The sequence below is a fragment of the Peromyscus leucopus genome, chromosome 5, assembly GCF_004664715.2.
Source record: "Peromyscus leucopus breed LL Stock chromosome 5, UCI_PerLeu_2.1, whole genome shotgun sequence".
Taxonomy (NCBI): domain Eukaryota; kingdom Metazoa; phylum Chordata; class Mammalia; order Rodentia; family Cricetidae; genus Peromyscus; species Peromyscus leucopus.
The window spans coordinates 108,499,866-108,513,622 of record NC_051067.1 but is presented as its reverse complement, the minus strand read 5'-3'; the positions used below and the strand labels follow the sequence as shown (position 1 = coordinate 108,513,622).

At 46.7% G+C, this 13,757-nt stretch overlaps 1 protein-coding gene across 1 annotated transcript in view; it reads right to left on the bottom strand.

Moving 5' to 3' along the window:
- Tango6 (transport and golgi organization 6 homolog) overlaps positions 1-10,860 on the bottom strand; it is a 170,298-nt gene extending 159,438 nt beyond the window's left edge. Inside the window, 5 exon segments of the mRNA XM_028857728.2 lie at positions 194-335; positions 3,388-3,504; positions 4,219-4,368; positions 4,370-4,860; positions 10,683-10,860. Coding sequence (XP_028713561.1) covers positions 194-335; positions 3,388-3,504; positions 4,219-4,368; positions 4,370-4,860; positions 10,683-10,785 — 1,003 coding nt within the window. The 5' untranslated portion in view covers positions 10,786-10,860.
- Positions 10,861-13,757: the final 2,897 nt, after the last annotated feature.

The window sequence follows — 13,757 nt, the reverse complement described above, 5'->3', positions numbered from 1 at the left end:
AGCCCTCCAATCTGTATGGCTTTGAGCAGAATCTACTGGGTTGAGCTCAGTGCCTGCTGTATGCTAGGTGTGAGGACTAAGTTGAGCGATACCTCCACACTCAATGAGGTTTAAAGGCAAAGGTCAGCGATTCACCTGACTCTGACTCAAAGGAAAACAGACACCAAAGTAACAGAAACATGTTATTTCTTACCACCTGCTCCTTCCAAAATGCCCCGGACTACTGCCTGAACACCGTTGGGTCTCATCAACCTTTCAGAGAGCAGCTGCCCACATAGACGCCGGAGCCAAGCTGGGGCCTGACACCTGAGCTGAGTCTTTACATCTGTACAGGACTGACAAAAGGCGGGGTGAAGTTATAAACTGAAACACATACAGTATGAAGACAGTGTGTGTGTGTGTGTGTGTGTGTGTGTGTGTGTGTGTGTGTGTGCTGGAGAGGTAGCTCCGTGGTGGATCATATGTTTAGTATGTGCGAGGATCACACTCAGAGAGAGAGAGAAAGAGAGAGAGAGAGAGAGAGAGAGACAGTGTGCAATACTCCCCCTACCCTCTGCCCGTTCAGTGCTAGTAGATGAGCCCAGGGCCTTGTGAATGGTAGCAAGGCCTCCCCAGTGCCCCTTTCTCTTTTACAGAACCTCTTCAGCACATGTTTGGTTTGCTGACTCTCTCTCCCTCTCAGATCCCTTGGAACTAAAGTTACAGGCATCTGTGGGCTGCCGGATATGGGCACTGGGATCCAAGCTTGGGTCCTCACGATTGAGCAGCAGATGTTCTTAACTGATAAGCCATCCCTCTAGCCCCAATCATACCGTTGCCTTTTAAAAAAAAAAAAAAAAAACAAGGTCTCAGCCAGGCAGTGGTGGCGCATGCCTAAATCCCAGCACTCGGGAGGCAGAGGCAGGCGGATCTCTGTGAGTTTGAGGCCAGCCTGGGCTACCAAGTGAGTTCTAGGAAAGGTGAAAAGCTACGCAGAGAAACCCTGTCTCAAAAACAAACAAACAAAAAAAAAAAAAAAAAAAAAAAAAAAAAGGTCTCACTAAGAAACCCTGGCTGACCTGGAACTTGCCAGACAGACCAAGAGGGTCTCCATTTCACAGGCATCTGCCTGTCTCTGCCTCCAAAGTGGGATTAAAGGTGTTCACCACCAAGCCTGACCTCCAATATTTTTGTTCCTTGAGACAAGGTTTCTCCGGGTAGCCCTAACTAACCTGTAATTCACTTCGTAGACCAGGCTGGTCTTGAACTCACAGAGATCCGCCTGCCTCTGCCTCCTAAATGCTGGGATTAAAGGCGTGCTCCACCACTGCCCAGTCTCTCCAATAATTATTTTTGAGAGAAAAATAAACTAAACTGGCCTAACAGTACAGACTTATAATCCTGGCTCCTGGGGAAGCTAAGGCAGGAGGATTCCCAAGTTCAAAGCCTGACTGGGCCACAGACCTGATTCAAGACCAGCCTGATAAGTTATCAAAACTCTCTCAAAAGAAAAAAAAAAAATGAGCTATCTTAATGCCAACATTATATATTAGAATGTTTTTCAAGCAAAAGTGCTGAGACTAGATACAGTAATAGCTCTAGTTTAAATCATTTCATTCAAAACATAAGGTACCCAAACACTTCTGTCAAAAAATATACTGTCCAATAGCTAAATGTTAGTTAAAAAACAAAAATAAAAACTCAGGCCAGAAAGAAGCCTGATGACCTGAGTTTGACTCCCAGGACCCACATGGTAGGAGAGTACTGACTCCTAATGGCTGTTGCAGGACCTCCCTCTACATGCACCCCACGGCATCCATGATCTGGCATGTACACCCTCCCCCAACACAAATAATTTAAAAAATTAATACAGAGGCTGAGGATATAACTCAGTGGTAGACTGGTTTTGTTTGTTGTTTGTTTAGAGACAGGGTTTCTCTGTGTAGTCCTGGCTGTCCTATCACTTGCTCTGTAGACCAGGCTGGTCTCGAACTCACAGAGATCCACCTGCTTCTGTCTCCTGAGTCCTGGGATTAAAGGTGTGTACCACCTCCACTAGGCATAGACTGCTTACCTAACATGTATAGGTCCTGGGTGCAATCTCCAGCATCACAAATTAAAAAGATCCAAAGCTAAGCAGAGTGGCTCCTGGCATTTGGGAGACTGAGGCAAGAGGAGAGTCATTAGTTCAGGGCCAGCCTGTGCTACATAGTGAGTAGCCAGCCTGAACTATAGAGTAAGACTCCCTGAACTATAGAGTAAGACTCTGTCTCAAAACAAACAGATGGGCTGGAGAGGTAGTTCGATGACTAGGAGGAGCATTAGCTGCTCTTAGCATAGAGCCTGGGTTCAATTTCCAGCCTCTGCATGGTGGCTCAAAACCATCCACAACTCCAGTTCCGAGAAATCCAAGAAGACCCTTTCTGACTTCTGCAGACACCAGGATACACACGGAGTGTACATAAAACACTCACGTTCATCAAATAAAATAAATATTTTAAATTAAAAACCAAAACCAAACATATGCATGTATGTTTGTATTTTTTTACGGGGCATACATATTATGCACTTAGAATTCTAGCACTCAGGAGCTAGAAGACAGAAAGATCACAAGTTCAAAACTAGCCAGGGCTACATAAAAGACCCTGTCTCAAAAACAAAACAAAAAAATATATGTGACTATATCTCTGTGTGTCTGTGTTCACATTAAATTGCCATAGCCTTTAAAAAGTGATCATAATCTTGGGAAAGTATCCATCACTCCATTAACAAAAAGGTCTTTTAAATTATCCTGAAAGTTAATGTCACTCTATTTTATAAATACCACTTAATTATCTAAAGATAAAATAAGAGTAGGGCATAGTGGCTTACGCCTGCATGTCTGCACTCGGGAGGCTAAAGCACTGTGAGTTCAAGACCAGCCTAGATTGCACTGTGAGGGTCTGGAAAAATGTTTAGCAGTTCAGAGCACTGGCCGCTCTTTCAAAGGACCCAGGTTTGAGTCCTAGCACCTATATGGAGGTTCACAACCACCAAGTTTAACCAGTTTAACTCCAGGAGATCTGACCCCTTCTGCTGGCCTCTATGGGCACTAGGCACACATGATGCACAGACATACATGCAGGCAAAACACCCATACACATAAAATAAAATGCAAAACATAGGCCATGTGTGGTGGTACGTGCCTTTAATCCTGTCACTTGGGAAGCAAAGGTAAGACAGATCTTTGTGAGAGTTCCAGACCAATCGGGGCTACACAGTGAAACCTATCTACAAAATACTAATATTATTATTAAAGATGCAAGGCTCAACTAGATGGTTTTATAGGAAACTAAAGCCAGCTAACTTTGCAGGCAAAGAAGACAGTACCACCCACCAACTCCCCACCAAGTCCCAAGGACTGGATACCTGGGGTGGTCCTCCCTGGAGGATAAGTAATTCCCGGACAGCTAATGGTTGATAGACCTGATCCAAGATGTCTCTCAAGGCCCCCCTTGACAGGGTTCTCTCCTCTTCCGTTAAAACCTAAAAGAAACGTGCACTTGACTTTAGTGGAGTAGACACAGGCAGAGAACAGAAGGACGTTTATGAAAACCCAGGAGGAGGAGAGGAGGAAGGCGTGTCCCCAGTCCCTTCTACCTGGGGGAGGCTGTGCTCTGCAAACACTCCGGGCCCTCTCTCCACCTCTCACCTGCGCTGCTCTGGGCAGGAGATGTGCTTGCCCGCTGGCGACGGGAACACACCTGCTTGCTGTCCACTGAGCACAGGCGCTCGGCCTGCTCCTCTTCTCTCCACGGGACTGAGACAGAGCAGATGTATACGCCCTGCCACGGGGCAGATGGCACCACAGGTTTCCAGGGCCTCTGAGACTGGATGAGCAGCAATTGTGTCTGACTGGAGTGCACTCACAGAGCTCCATCTTTGTTTAAGAGATCTCTCCTCACAGGCAAAACTAGCCGGGGGGGTGGGGGGGCTGGGGGGGGATGGCGCACACCTTTAATCCCAGCACTCGGGAGGCAGAGGCAGGTGGATCTCTGTGAGTTCGAGGCCAGCCAAAGCTACACAGAGAAACCCTGTTTCAAAAACCAAAAAAAAAAAAAAAAAAAAAAAAAAAGGAAAAAGAAAAGAAATTCTAGATCTTTCAATCAGCTCATTCTAAAGAACTAGGAACTGCACTTAGAAACCTCACAGAAACAAACATGCTATCATTCATTCCCCGCTCTCCCTATGCACATTTACCTCTTCCACGGGGGCTGGTGCTTTTCTTTTGGTTGGGCAGAACCCCAGCTGGCACAGACCTGCTGCAATATCCCCAAAATGGCGGCAGAAAATCAAGCTCCCCAGAGACGCATGCTGAGCCAGATCTAGGAGGACCCTGCAGCAGGTGTAGCAGTCTCCGGGTGGCATGGGGCGAAGCCTCCAGACGTACTACATCTTGGACAACAGCTCCAAACTCAGTTCTGTATCTCAGAGGGACTCCCACACCAGGCATGAGGTAGGGGCAGACACCCAAGGTGACGACAAACTGCAGAACCGACTGGACGGTCTTCTGTTGGGAGACACTAAGCGTATCCGGACTGAGGGCTGGAGCAGCTTCTGGAGTCCTGGGGTTGGGTGTACCTGGATTAAAATCGGCTGCAAGGCGGGTCATGGTTTCCTTCAAACACAGCAGCAGTAACAAAGTTTGAGAGGTGAAAGTCCACGTGATGTCGTCGGAGCTCTGCAGCCACGTGGCCTTATGGGCAATTTCATCTCTTAGGGCTTTCAGCTTCTTCCCCTGAGCATCCTTCAGAAACTCGGTCTCCAAGGCAGACAGGTTAGATTTTAGAGTCTCTAGCAGGACATCATGTTTTGTGTTCTGTAGTGAACTTGAGCCTGATCCTTTTGAAGGAGGAAAAAGAGGGAAATAATGAACAAAGAAGACATATGGCATTTCCTTCTGCATGGAACACATGCCCACTCCAGCCAGGAGACGGCCAATGAAGATGAGAAAAATTGAGGTGCTGAGTATGAGACTGTAGGCAGATGAAATATTCTTTTTGTGGTGCTGAGGATCTGAGATTCACTGCAATCTCAGATCTGTACGTAAAAAGTTATTTAAAGATTATAAAACTAGGGCTGACTAGGCCAAGTATTTTGAGCCACTAGTATTAAAATATGGTTCTTTCAGCAAATGCGCACCTAAACAGGAAATGTGAGCTTGTAGCAGCTAACCACTCAGGTCAGCAACCACTCTCTCCATGACTCCCTGCGGCCAGGCGTGAAGTACAAAGGTGAGTTAAAGCAGGAGCTTGGTGGAGTGCTGCGGAAGCCTTGAAACACAGCAGTCTGCACTGCCCTCTACTGGTAATGGTGAAGAAACAAAATACCTGAAAATGTTGGAGCCTGTGACACAGCAGTCTGTACTGCCCCCTACTGGTAACGATGATGATATAAATACCTGAAAATGTTGGAGCCTGTGGCACAGCAGTCTGCACTGCCCTCTACTGGTAACAGTGAAGAAACAAAATACCTGAAAATGTCGGAGCCTGTGACACAGCAGTCTGCACTGCCCCCTACTGGTAATGGTGATGATATAAATACCTGAAAATGTTGGAGCCTGTGACACAGCAGTCTGCACTGCCCCCTACTGGTAACGGTGACGAAATAAAATACCTGAAAATGTTGGCTCCTCTTTTTCTTCGCAGCAAACCCCACCTCCTTCCCCACAACCCCAGCTTGGTTTTGAAACGATTTCATAGCCTGGATTGGCCTCTGTCTCCTGAGTACTGGGATTAGAGGCACCACACCTGATACTAAGGCAGTTCCTGAAATGTGGCATAAGGACCCTGGTTGCCGAGAAGTCTGCAGGACAAAACAACCCCACGGCTGTCCTAGTTTGCTTCTGTTGCTGTGATGAATAAACACCACGACCAAAAGCAACGTGGGGAGGGAAGGGATGCCAAGGCAAGAACTAGCGGCAGGACCTGAAGCACAAGCCTCGGAGAAATGCTGCTTACTGGTGTACTCCCCATGGCTTGCTCGCCTTGCTTTTTAAAAAATACAACCATGCCCAGGGGTGGCACCACCCACAGTGTGCTGGGCCCTCCCACATCCATCATTAGTGAAGAAAATGCACCAGACAAGCCTATAGGCCGACCTGATGGAGGCATTTTCTTATTTGAGGTTCCATTTTAGCTTGTGTCAAGTTGGAAATAGATAGATGATAGACAGACAGACAAATGAAAACTGACTAGTACAGTAAGTAACACTGAGACAGGGCTGGGTGTTTTGTTTATGTTCTGACAAAAAAAAAAGCTTGCCTGGAAATCAGAGGGTGGAGCTAGTCACAGGGGCTAGGCAGTGGTGGCATATACCTTTAATCCCAGCACTTGGGAGGAAGAAACCGGAAGATCAGGAGTTCAAGGCCACTCTGGGCTACCCCGAGATAGAACCAGTCTAAAAGATAAACAGAGCTGGGCAGTGGTGGTGGTGGTGGTGGTGGCAGTGGTGGTGGTGCACACCTTTAATCCCAGCACTAGGGAGGTAGAGACAGGATTATAAAGCAGGTGGAGACAGGGTCTCTAGGGCCCATTCAGTCTGAGGAGGAGAAACAGGAGGCCCATTCTGTCAAGAGATTTTGTAGAGCTAAGAAGTCTCTCTGGTGGCTGCTGCTCTGCTTCTCTGGTCTTTCAGCTTTCACCCTCGATGACTGACTCCGGGTTTTTATTTAATAAGACTAATTAGAATCGTGCATCAGCTAGGGATGTCCATCAGTTCCTAAGTTTTTTCTCCAGCGTCACACACAAAAAGAGATTTAAACATGTAAAATAATGTTGCTCTTTCTCAGACATTTTTTGAATGTCATTACAAGGCAGACTAGAGGTGTATATCTGTTACTGCAGCACTTAGAAGGATGAGGCTTCAGCCGGGCGATGGTGGTGCACATCTTTATCCCAGCACTCGGGAGGCAGAGGCAGGCAGATCTCTGTGAGTTCGAGGCCAGCCTGGGCTACCAAGTGAGTTCCAGGAAAGGCGCAAAGCTACACAGAGAAACCCTGTCTCGGAAAACCAAAAATAAAAAAGGATGAGGCTTCAAGTCAAGGCCAGCCTGATCTACACAGTAAATTCTAGGCTAGCTCTAGCTAAAGAAAAAGACCCTGCTCCTAACCCCCCAATTAAAAAAAAAAATCTACCCTCACCAAAAAAAAAAAGAAGAGCCAGATGAGTGGCACAGGCATGCAGTCTGAGGACTTGGGGAGGCAGAAGCAGGTAAATCCCCAAAGTCTGAGGCCAATCTGTTCTCCACAGCAGGTGCCAAGGGTATATACCTAGGCCGTCTCAAACACACACACACACACACACACACACACACACACACACTGTAGTAGTAAACTGAACTGGTAGAGCATGTGTAAGCACAGGTCCGGAGTTTGATCCCCAGAACCAAAACAAAGCAAAAGAGAAAAGTCAGCTTGGTGGAGTGTGCCTGCGACCCCAGTACTCGGGAGACTGAGGCAGTATTGCCACTACTTTGACCCCAGCCTGAACTACATAGAGTTCCAGGCCAGCCTGGGCAATAGCATGAAACCTTCTCTTCGAAAAGTCATTTCAAGCCAGGCAGGGGTGGCACACACTTTTAATCCCAGCTCTCAGGGAGCAGGAAAATCTCTGAGTTTGAGGCCAGCCCTGTTCTACAAAATGAGTTCTAGGACAGCCAGGGCTACACAGAGAAATCCTGTCTCAAAACAAAATGAAACCAAAAATAAAAGTCATTTCAAAAAAATTAAAAAGAAAAAGAAAAAAAAGAGGGGAAAGCGGCCGGGCGGTGGTGGCGCACGCCTTTAATCCCAGCACTCGGGAGGCAGAGGCAGGTGGATCTCTGTGAGTTCGAGGCCAGCCTGGTCTACCAAGTGAGTTCCAGGAAAGGCGCAAAGCTACACAGAGAAACCCTGTCTCGAAAAACCAAAAAAAAAAAAAAAAAAAAAAAAAAAAAAAAAAAAAAGAGGGGAAAGAAAAAAAAAACAGCATCCAGATTCACACACACAGTAACTACATATACAACATACAACATAGTATAACCTTAGGGGGTGGAGATAAGGCTCAGCGGCTCAGAGTACTTATTGCTCTTTCAGAGAACCAGAACTTGGCTCCCAGCACTCATGTAAAGGGGTTCACAACCTCATGTGACTCCATTTCCAAGGGACCTAATGCCCTCTTCTGGTCTCCACGGGCACCCAAACACATGCATCTACACACTGAGACATACACATAAATAAAGATAAAATAATGTTTAAAAAAATGAAAGATTTTAGCATACGTTTATTCCCTTTTCAAACAGGAATGTTTGGGTTCTCCTGAGTTAAATGAGCATGTGTATATAACTCATCTCCATATTCTTGGAGGCTAGAGGGACCTTCCACAGGGACGTATGTATGTCTTTTTGATAACTGCTTCTGTTTTGTTTATTTACCCTTATTCTCGAGCCAGGAATGGTGGCACATGCCTGGAATCTAAGCACTGGGAAGGCTTTAGCACTAGAACTGTCTTGAGTTTGGGTCCAGCCTGGGCTACAGTGCTAGACCCTGTCCTGAAAGAAGAAAAAACAAAACAAGCAAACAGTGCTGTAGATGTAATTCAGTTGGTAGAGCGATTGCCCAGCGGGCAAGATGACCCAGGTTTGATTCTCCAGCACTGCGTAAACCAGGTGTGATGTGCACCTGTAATCCCAGCATTCCAGTGGCAGAGCCAAAGGAATCAGTTCAGGATCATCCTGAGCTTTGTGGCGGGTCTGGGGTACATGACACCCTATCTCAAACAGGAGGGAAAAAAAATCAAAACCAAACCAAACCAAAAGCTACAGTTGCTGAACGAGGGCTCTCTCCATTAGCAAGTTCAAACAGAGGACCCAAGTTCAGCTCCCAGCACCCACGTCAGGTGGCTCCCCCGGCCTGTAACTCCAGTTCCAGGGGATCTGACACTTCTGGTCTCTCTCAATAACTGCACTCACATGGACATACTTACACATACACATAATTAAAAATAAAATAAATATTTTTCCTTTTAATATGGGAGCTGGAGGGATGGTTCATTGGTTAAGGACTGCTGACTGCTCCTGAGAAGACTGGGGTTCAGGTCCCAGCACCCACAAGACAGCTCACAACTGCCTGTAACCCCTGTTCCGGGTTATCTGACACCCTCTTCAGGCAGCTATCAGCTCCTGTATACATATGGTGCACAAAAACACACTCATAGAAATAGTTACACACACATATTCATAGAAATAATATCTTGGCATTGACTGTTTTGTTGTTTTTTTTTTTTTTTTTTCAAGACAGGAATTCTCTGTGTAGCCCTGGCTGTCCTACAACTCACTCTGTAGACCAGGCTAGCCTAGAACCCACAGAGATCCTCCTTCCTCTGCCTCAGGAGTGCTGGGACACCACTGCCCAGCTGCCACTGACTCTTAATTTGGAGCAATATAGCATATTTACCATGCTTTCAGTACAGGAAACTGAAGGCTGCCACTTACTCGTTTTTACTTTGGGCAATTTCCAATGTACCTGAACCTTGGTTCCTTCCTCTGCAAAAAATGAATGTGAGCAATAACTAACTACGTAAGGAGATTGTTGTGAGGGCTGAAATGATAGACACAAACGGAACACAGTAGGGACGGATACTTAGTGGGCTTGCATCTACTATCAACTTCTTTTCCCACTAGTGAAGTGTAATGTCTGCAGCTGTAGTGCGGGACCGACATTTGAGACTGAGCGCATTCACCTTAGATGTGCCTTTACCTTGAAAATTCGACACCCCCACCCCGTACATACTGTATTTTTCAGTAGGGCCTTCTTTCTTACACCCTTCCCTACATTTCCAGATAGCATCAGAAGCTCTATTCTGAATAATCTGCCTTAGTCTGAGAAGGAGATTGGGCAGAACTGAGTTCTAGGTCCATGGTCAGCCCACTAACATGACCACGTGATTTGGGGCATAAGTTCCAAGGCAGCCTCAACTAGAGAGTGATACCCTGTCTTAAAAAAAGAAAAACAAAACAAACAAACAAAAGTTGAATGGTGATGCCTGCCTAATCCCAGCACTTGAGAGGTAGAGGCAGTCAAATCACCACACATTGGTACCCAACAGTAAAGGACAGCGCAAGGTTTCACCATTCCCTAGGTCCCCATTCAGATCCTAAATTGGGAAGGGTCAACTCAACACAAAAGATCAAAGGTCACTGCACATCCCTGGCACCAGAGTGGAAAACCCCTAAATATCTTCCTCAAATTCAGCCAAAACGCCCCTGCTCCGCATCTCTGGTCCCTTGGCATTCTGCACAAATCTCAAGCGTGCACATCAGGTCCAGAGTCCCCCAGCGGCGGAGTCCTCACATTACAGCTGTCTGGAGGAGTCGCCACAGTCCCCGCTTCCGAGCGAGCGGCGCGGGATCTAACGGCGGACCTGAGTCGCGGAACAGGGAAGCGCCCAATGGAGCGCGGCCCGTGTCTGTCAGCACTCTGCGGACCCCAGGTCCTGCGGGAGCTCCAGTTTCCCGAAGTTTTAAATGAGACTGCACAAAGGCCCAAACGCCCCCAGGAGCGGGACGGAGATCGCCGGAGGGCGCGAGGGGAACGTGTGGCGGCGGCGGCGGCCAGGGCGAGCCTAGGAGACCCGCGGCCCCGCGAGCCTCCGGTGCAGCCTCGCGCCAAGATTCGTCCTCTCACCTCCCGGGCTCAGCAGCAGCTTCAGCGCTTCCAGAATCTGCTCCAGACCACATGGCCCCAGAACCCCGCTCGGCGCAGCCGCCCTCGGCTGCGGGGCCGCCATGCTGGGAGCGGAGCTCGCCTCCTGAGACGCGCTCAGACGCCCTAGCGGACCGGCGCGGCCGCCATGTTGAGTGTGGCGGGAGGCGTGCCCGCGGCTGGGGCGGGGCCTGCTCTGTCGGGAACGCCCCTTTCTGTAACTTTTTTTTTTTTTTTTTTTTTTTTCTGGTCTCCATTATTCCCCGAGGATGATGAATGAACAAAGTCCGGTTTCATGGGTTGCTCTCTCGGAGGACCCAAGTTCAGTTCCCTGAACCTATATCGGACACCAGCCTGTAAACCCAGGTCCACGGGGATAGTAATACCTCAGATGCACACAGATGTACGCACAAGCATAAATTTAAAATATTTTTTTAAAGAAAATATAATTAACTTCTATAGAAAAGACAATATAAAGGACAAGCGTGGTGGCACACATCTTGAGGCCTAGTAGTTGGAAGCAGAAGCCAGCCTGGTCTACATAGCAAGTACTAGGTCAGCCAGAGACCCTGTCTCAAAAACAACAACAAAAAAAGAAAGGATACTATTTGTCTTGCACATGCCTCTAATCCCAGCTACTACAGAGGCTATAGCAGGAGAATCAAAAGTTCAAAGCCAGCCTACACATGTTAGTGAGACTCTGCCTCAAAAATAATAAAAAGGTCTGGAAATGTGGCCCAGTGACAGCAAACTTAGCTGATATGCACAGGGCCATGAGTTCAAGCCTCAGTACTTCAAAAAAAAAAAAAAAAAAAAAAGGATAAAACAGAAATAGTGTCTTGTAAAATAATATGCATTTCTGTAAGAAAATGCTCAAGTATTGAAACACGATAAAAAAAACTGTTCACAGTTGTGCATAGATCCAGGAGAAGTAGCTCATCCTGTGACATCAGCATTCAAAGAGGCTGAGGTCAGAGGATCAGGGCTCAGAACCCTGTCTCAAAAAGCAACAATAGCAAAAAACATTAAACTGAGTATTATCAATTTCCTTATGTGACGTTTAAAAATAAATATACACGGGGCTGGAGAGATGGATCAGTGATTTAGAGTATTTGTTGTTTTTGTAGAGGACCCAGGTTCAATTCCTATCACCTACATGATGCCTCACAACCATCTATAACTCCAGTTCTAAGGGATCCAATAACCTCTTCAGGCCTCCAAGAGGACCAGCCACACATGGGGTGCACAGACATACATGCAGGCAAAACACTCATAACTATAAAATAAAATAATTCTCTAAAAATTCTAAAAGTAGCCAGGCAGTGGAGGCACATGCCTTTAATCCCAGCACTCAGGAGGCAGAGCCAGGCAGATCTCTGTGAGTTCGAGGCCAGCCTGGGCTACCAAGTGAGTTCCAGGAAAGGCACAAAGCTACACAGAGAAACCCTGTCTCAAAAAACAAACAAAAAAATATTCTAAAAGTAAATATACACATACATGTATCCTCTGTGAATGTGATAGCTACAAACATCACCATTGGTGTATGTGTTTTTTTATTGGGTGATGGAGATTAAGGCCAGAGCCCCCAGCCCGAGCTCTCTGCCAATCAACTGCGTTATTATCCCCAGTGGTAAGGTTTTGAATGTCCTTAGTAAAGTTCCTCTTTGTTCTGTGTATATGGCTGTTACAGTACTAGAAAATTCATGTTATACTAAAACCATAACCCCCCAATCATGTTTATATGGAAATGAGAACTTAAGTTTGAATTCAGATAATGAGCAATAGGTTTTTCACCGCCATAGTTCCTGGTAGGACATTCAAAGAACTCAGGACAATGCTTTTTCTTGATTATTTTTAGTTAGCATAAGAAAACTCATTATGACATTTATACCACACACACACACACACACACTCACACATACACTCACACACACTCTCACACACACACTCAGACACACACACACACACACACACACACACACTGTCCTGAGCTTGTATACTGCCACCCCAGCGCATTGCTTCCCCTTGTCCATCTTCTTTTCTCTCACTGGTCCTCTTCCTGTCTCAGGACAATGCTGGGAATACAATCTTTAGTATATCTGCTCCTCCCCAGTCAACACCCATCTCTGCTCTCAGGAGGCTGAAGCAGGAAGAAGAGGAAAAGGGAAAAAGACACGAAAAGCCAATCATGGTCCATTACCATTGTCACTTCCCTCTCAAGACCTACTGTGTAAAATGTTCCTCGACTGTCCTGGAGGTGCATTGGGATGGAGCGTGGCTGCTGACTCCTGCCCTTCCAAATCAGAGCTAGACGTCTTGGGGAGCAGAAACACTCCACATGTAGCCATAGTCATGGGGAAAGAAGAAAAAAATTTAACTTGTTCGTCAGAGCCAGTTAGGCCCCTCATAGTCTGTCTCAGCCCTCGAGGTTCCAACCCAAACCCATCCCGTTTCCAACCTCGAAAGAGAAACCACATTCACTGTGCTGCTGAGAGAAGTTTAGAAGAACGCTCTCCGTCACTGGCAATGTTTACCACTGGGGAAGTGCTCACTGAATGGCAACTGACTCTCTCACCATCTCTCCTCCAGACCCTGTGGACAGCTTTAAGTGGGGAAACGTGTTTGAGGGGGAGATACAGGACCTTGGAAGTTACCGTGTTCTTTCATTGTCTACATTCCCTTCTGGGCTTGCTTCTAGACAATTTCCCCTCAGCATAGGCACAAGTTCATTCGGGGAAAAATTACTAAAAGTGATCGAAGGTGTTAAATATTTAGCAAGGCCAGACAGGGTGTTGCACTCAGCAAGCAGGCTGAGACAGGAGGATTGCCCAGGAATCTGAGGCCAGCTTGTTCTTCCATAGAGAGTTCAAGCCAGTCAGAGCTACTTGTCTCAAAAAAAAAAAAAAAAAAAAAAAAAAAAAAAAAAAAGAGGGGAGTAGCAAGATGACTTACCCGGTAAAGATGGTTGTCACCACGTCTGACAACTTGAGTTTTATCCCTGGAACTGAGAAAACTGACCCCTGATGCCAACATGTCCTGACTTCCACATGCACAACC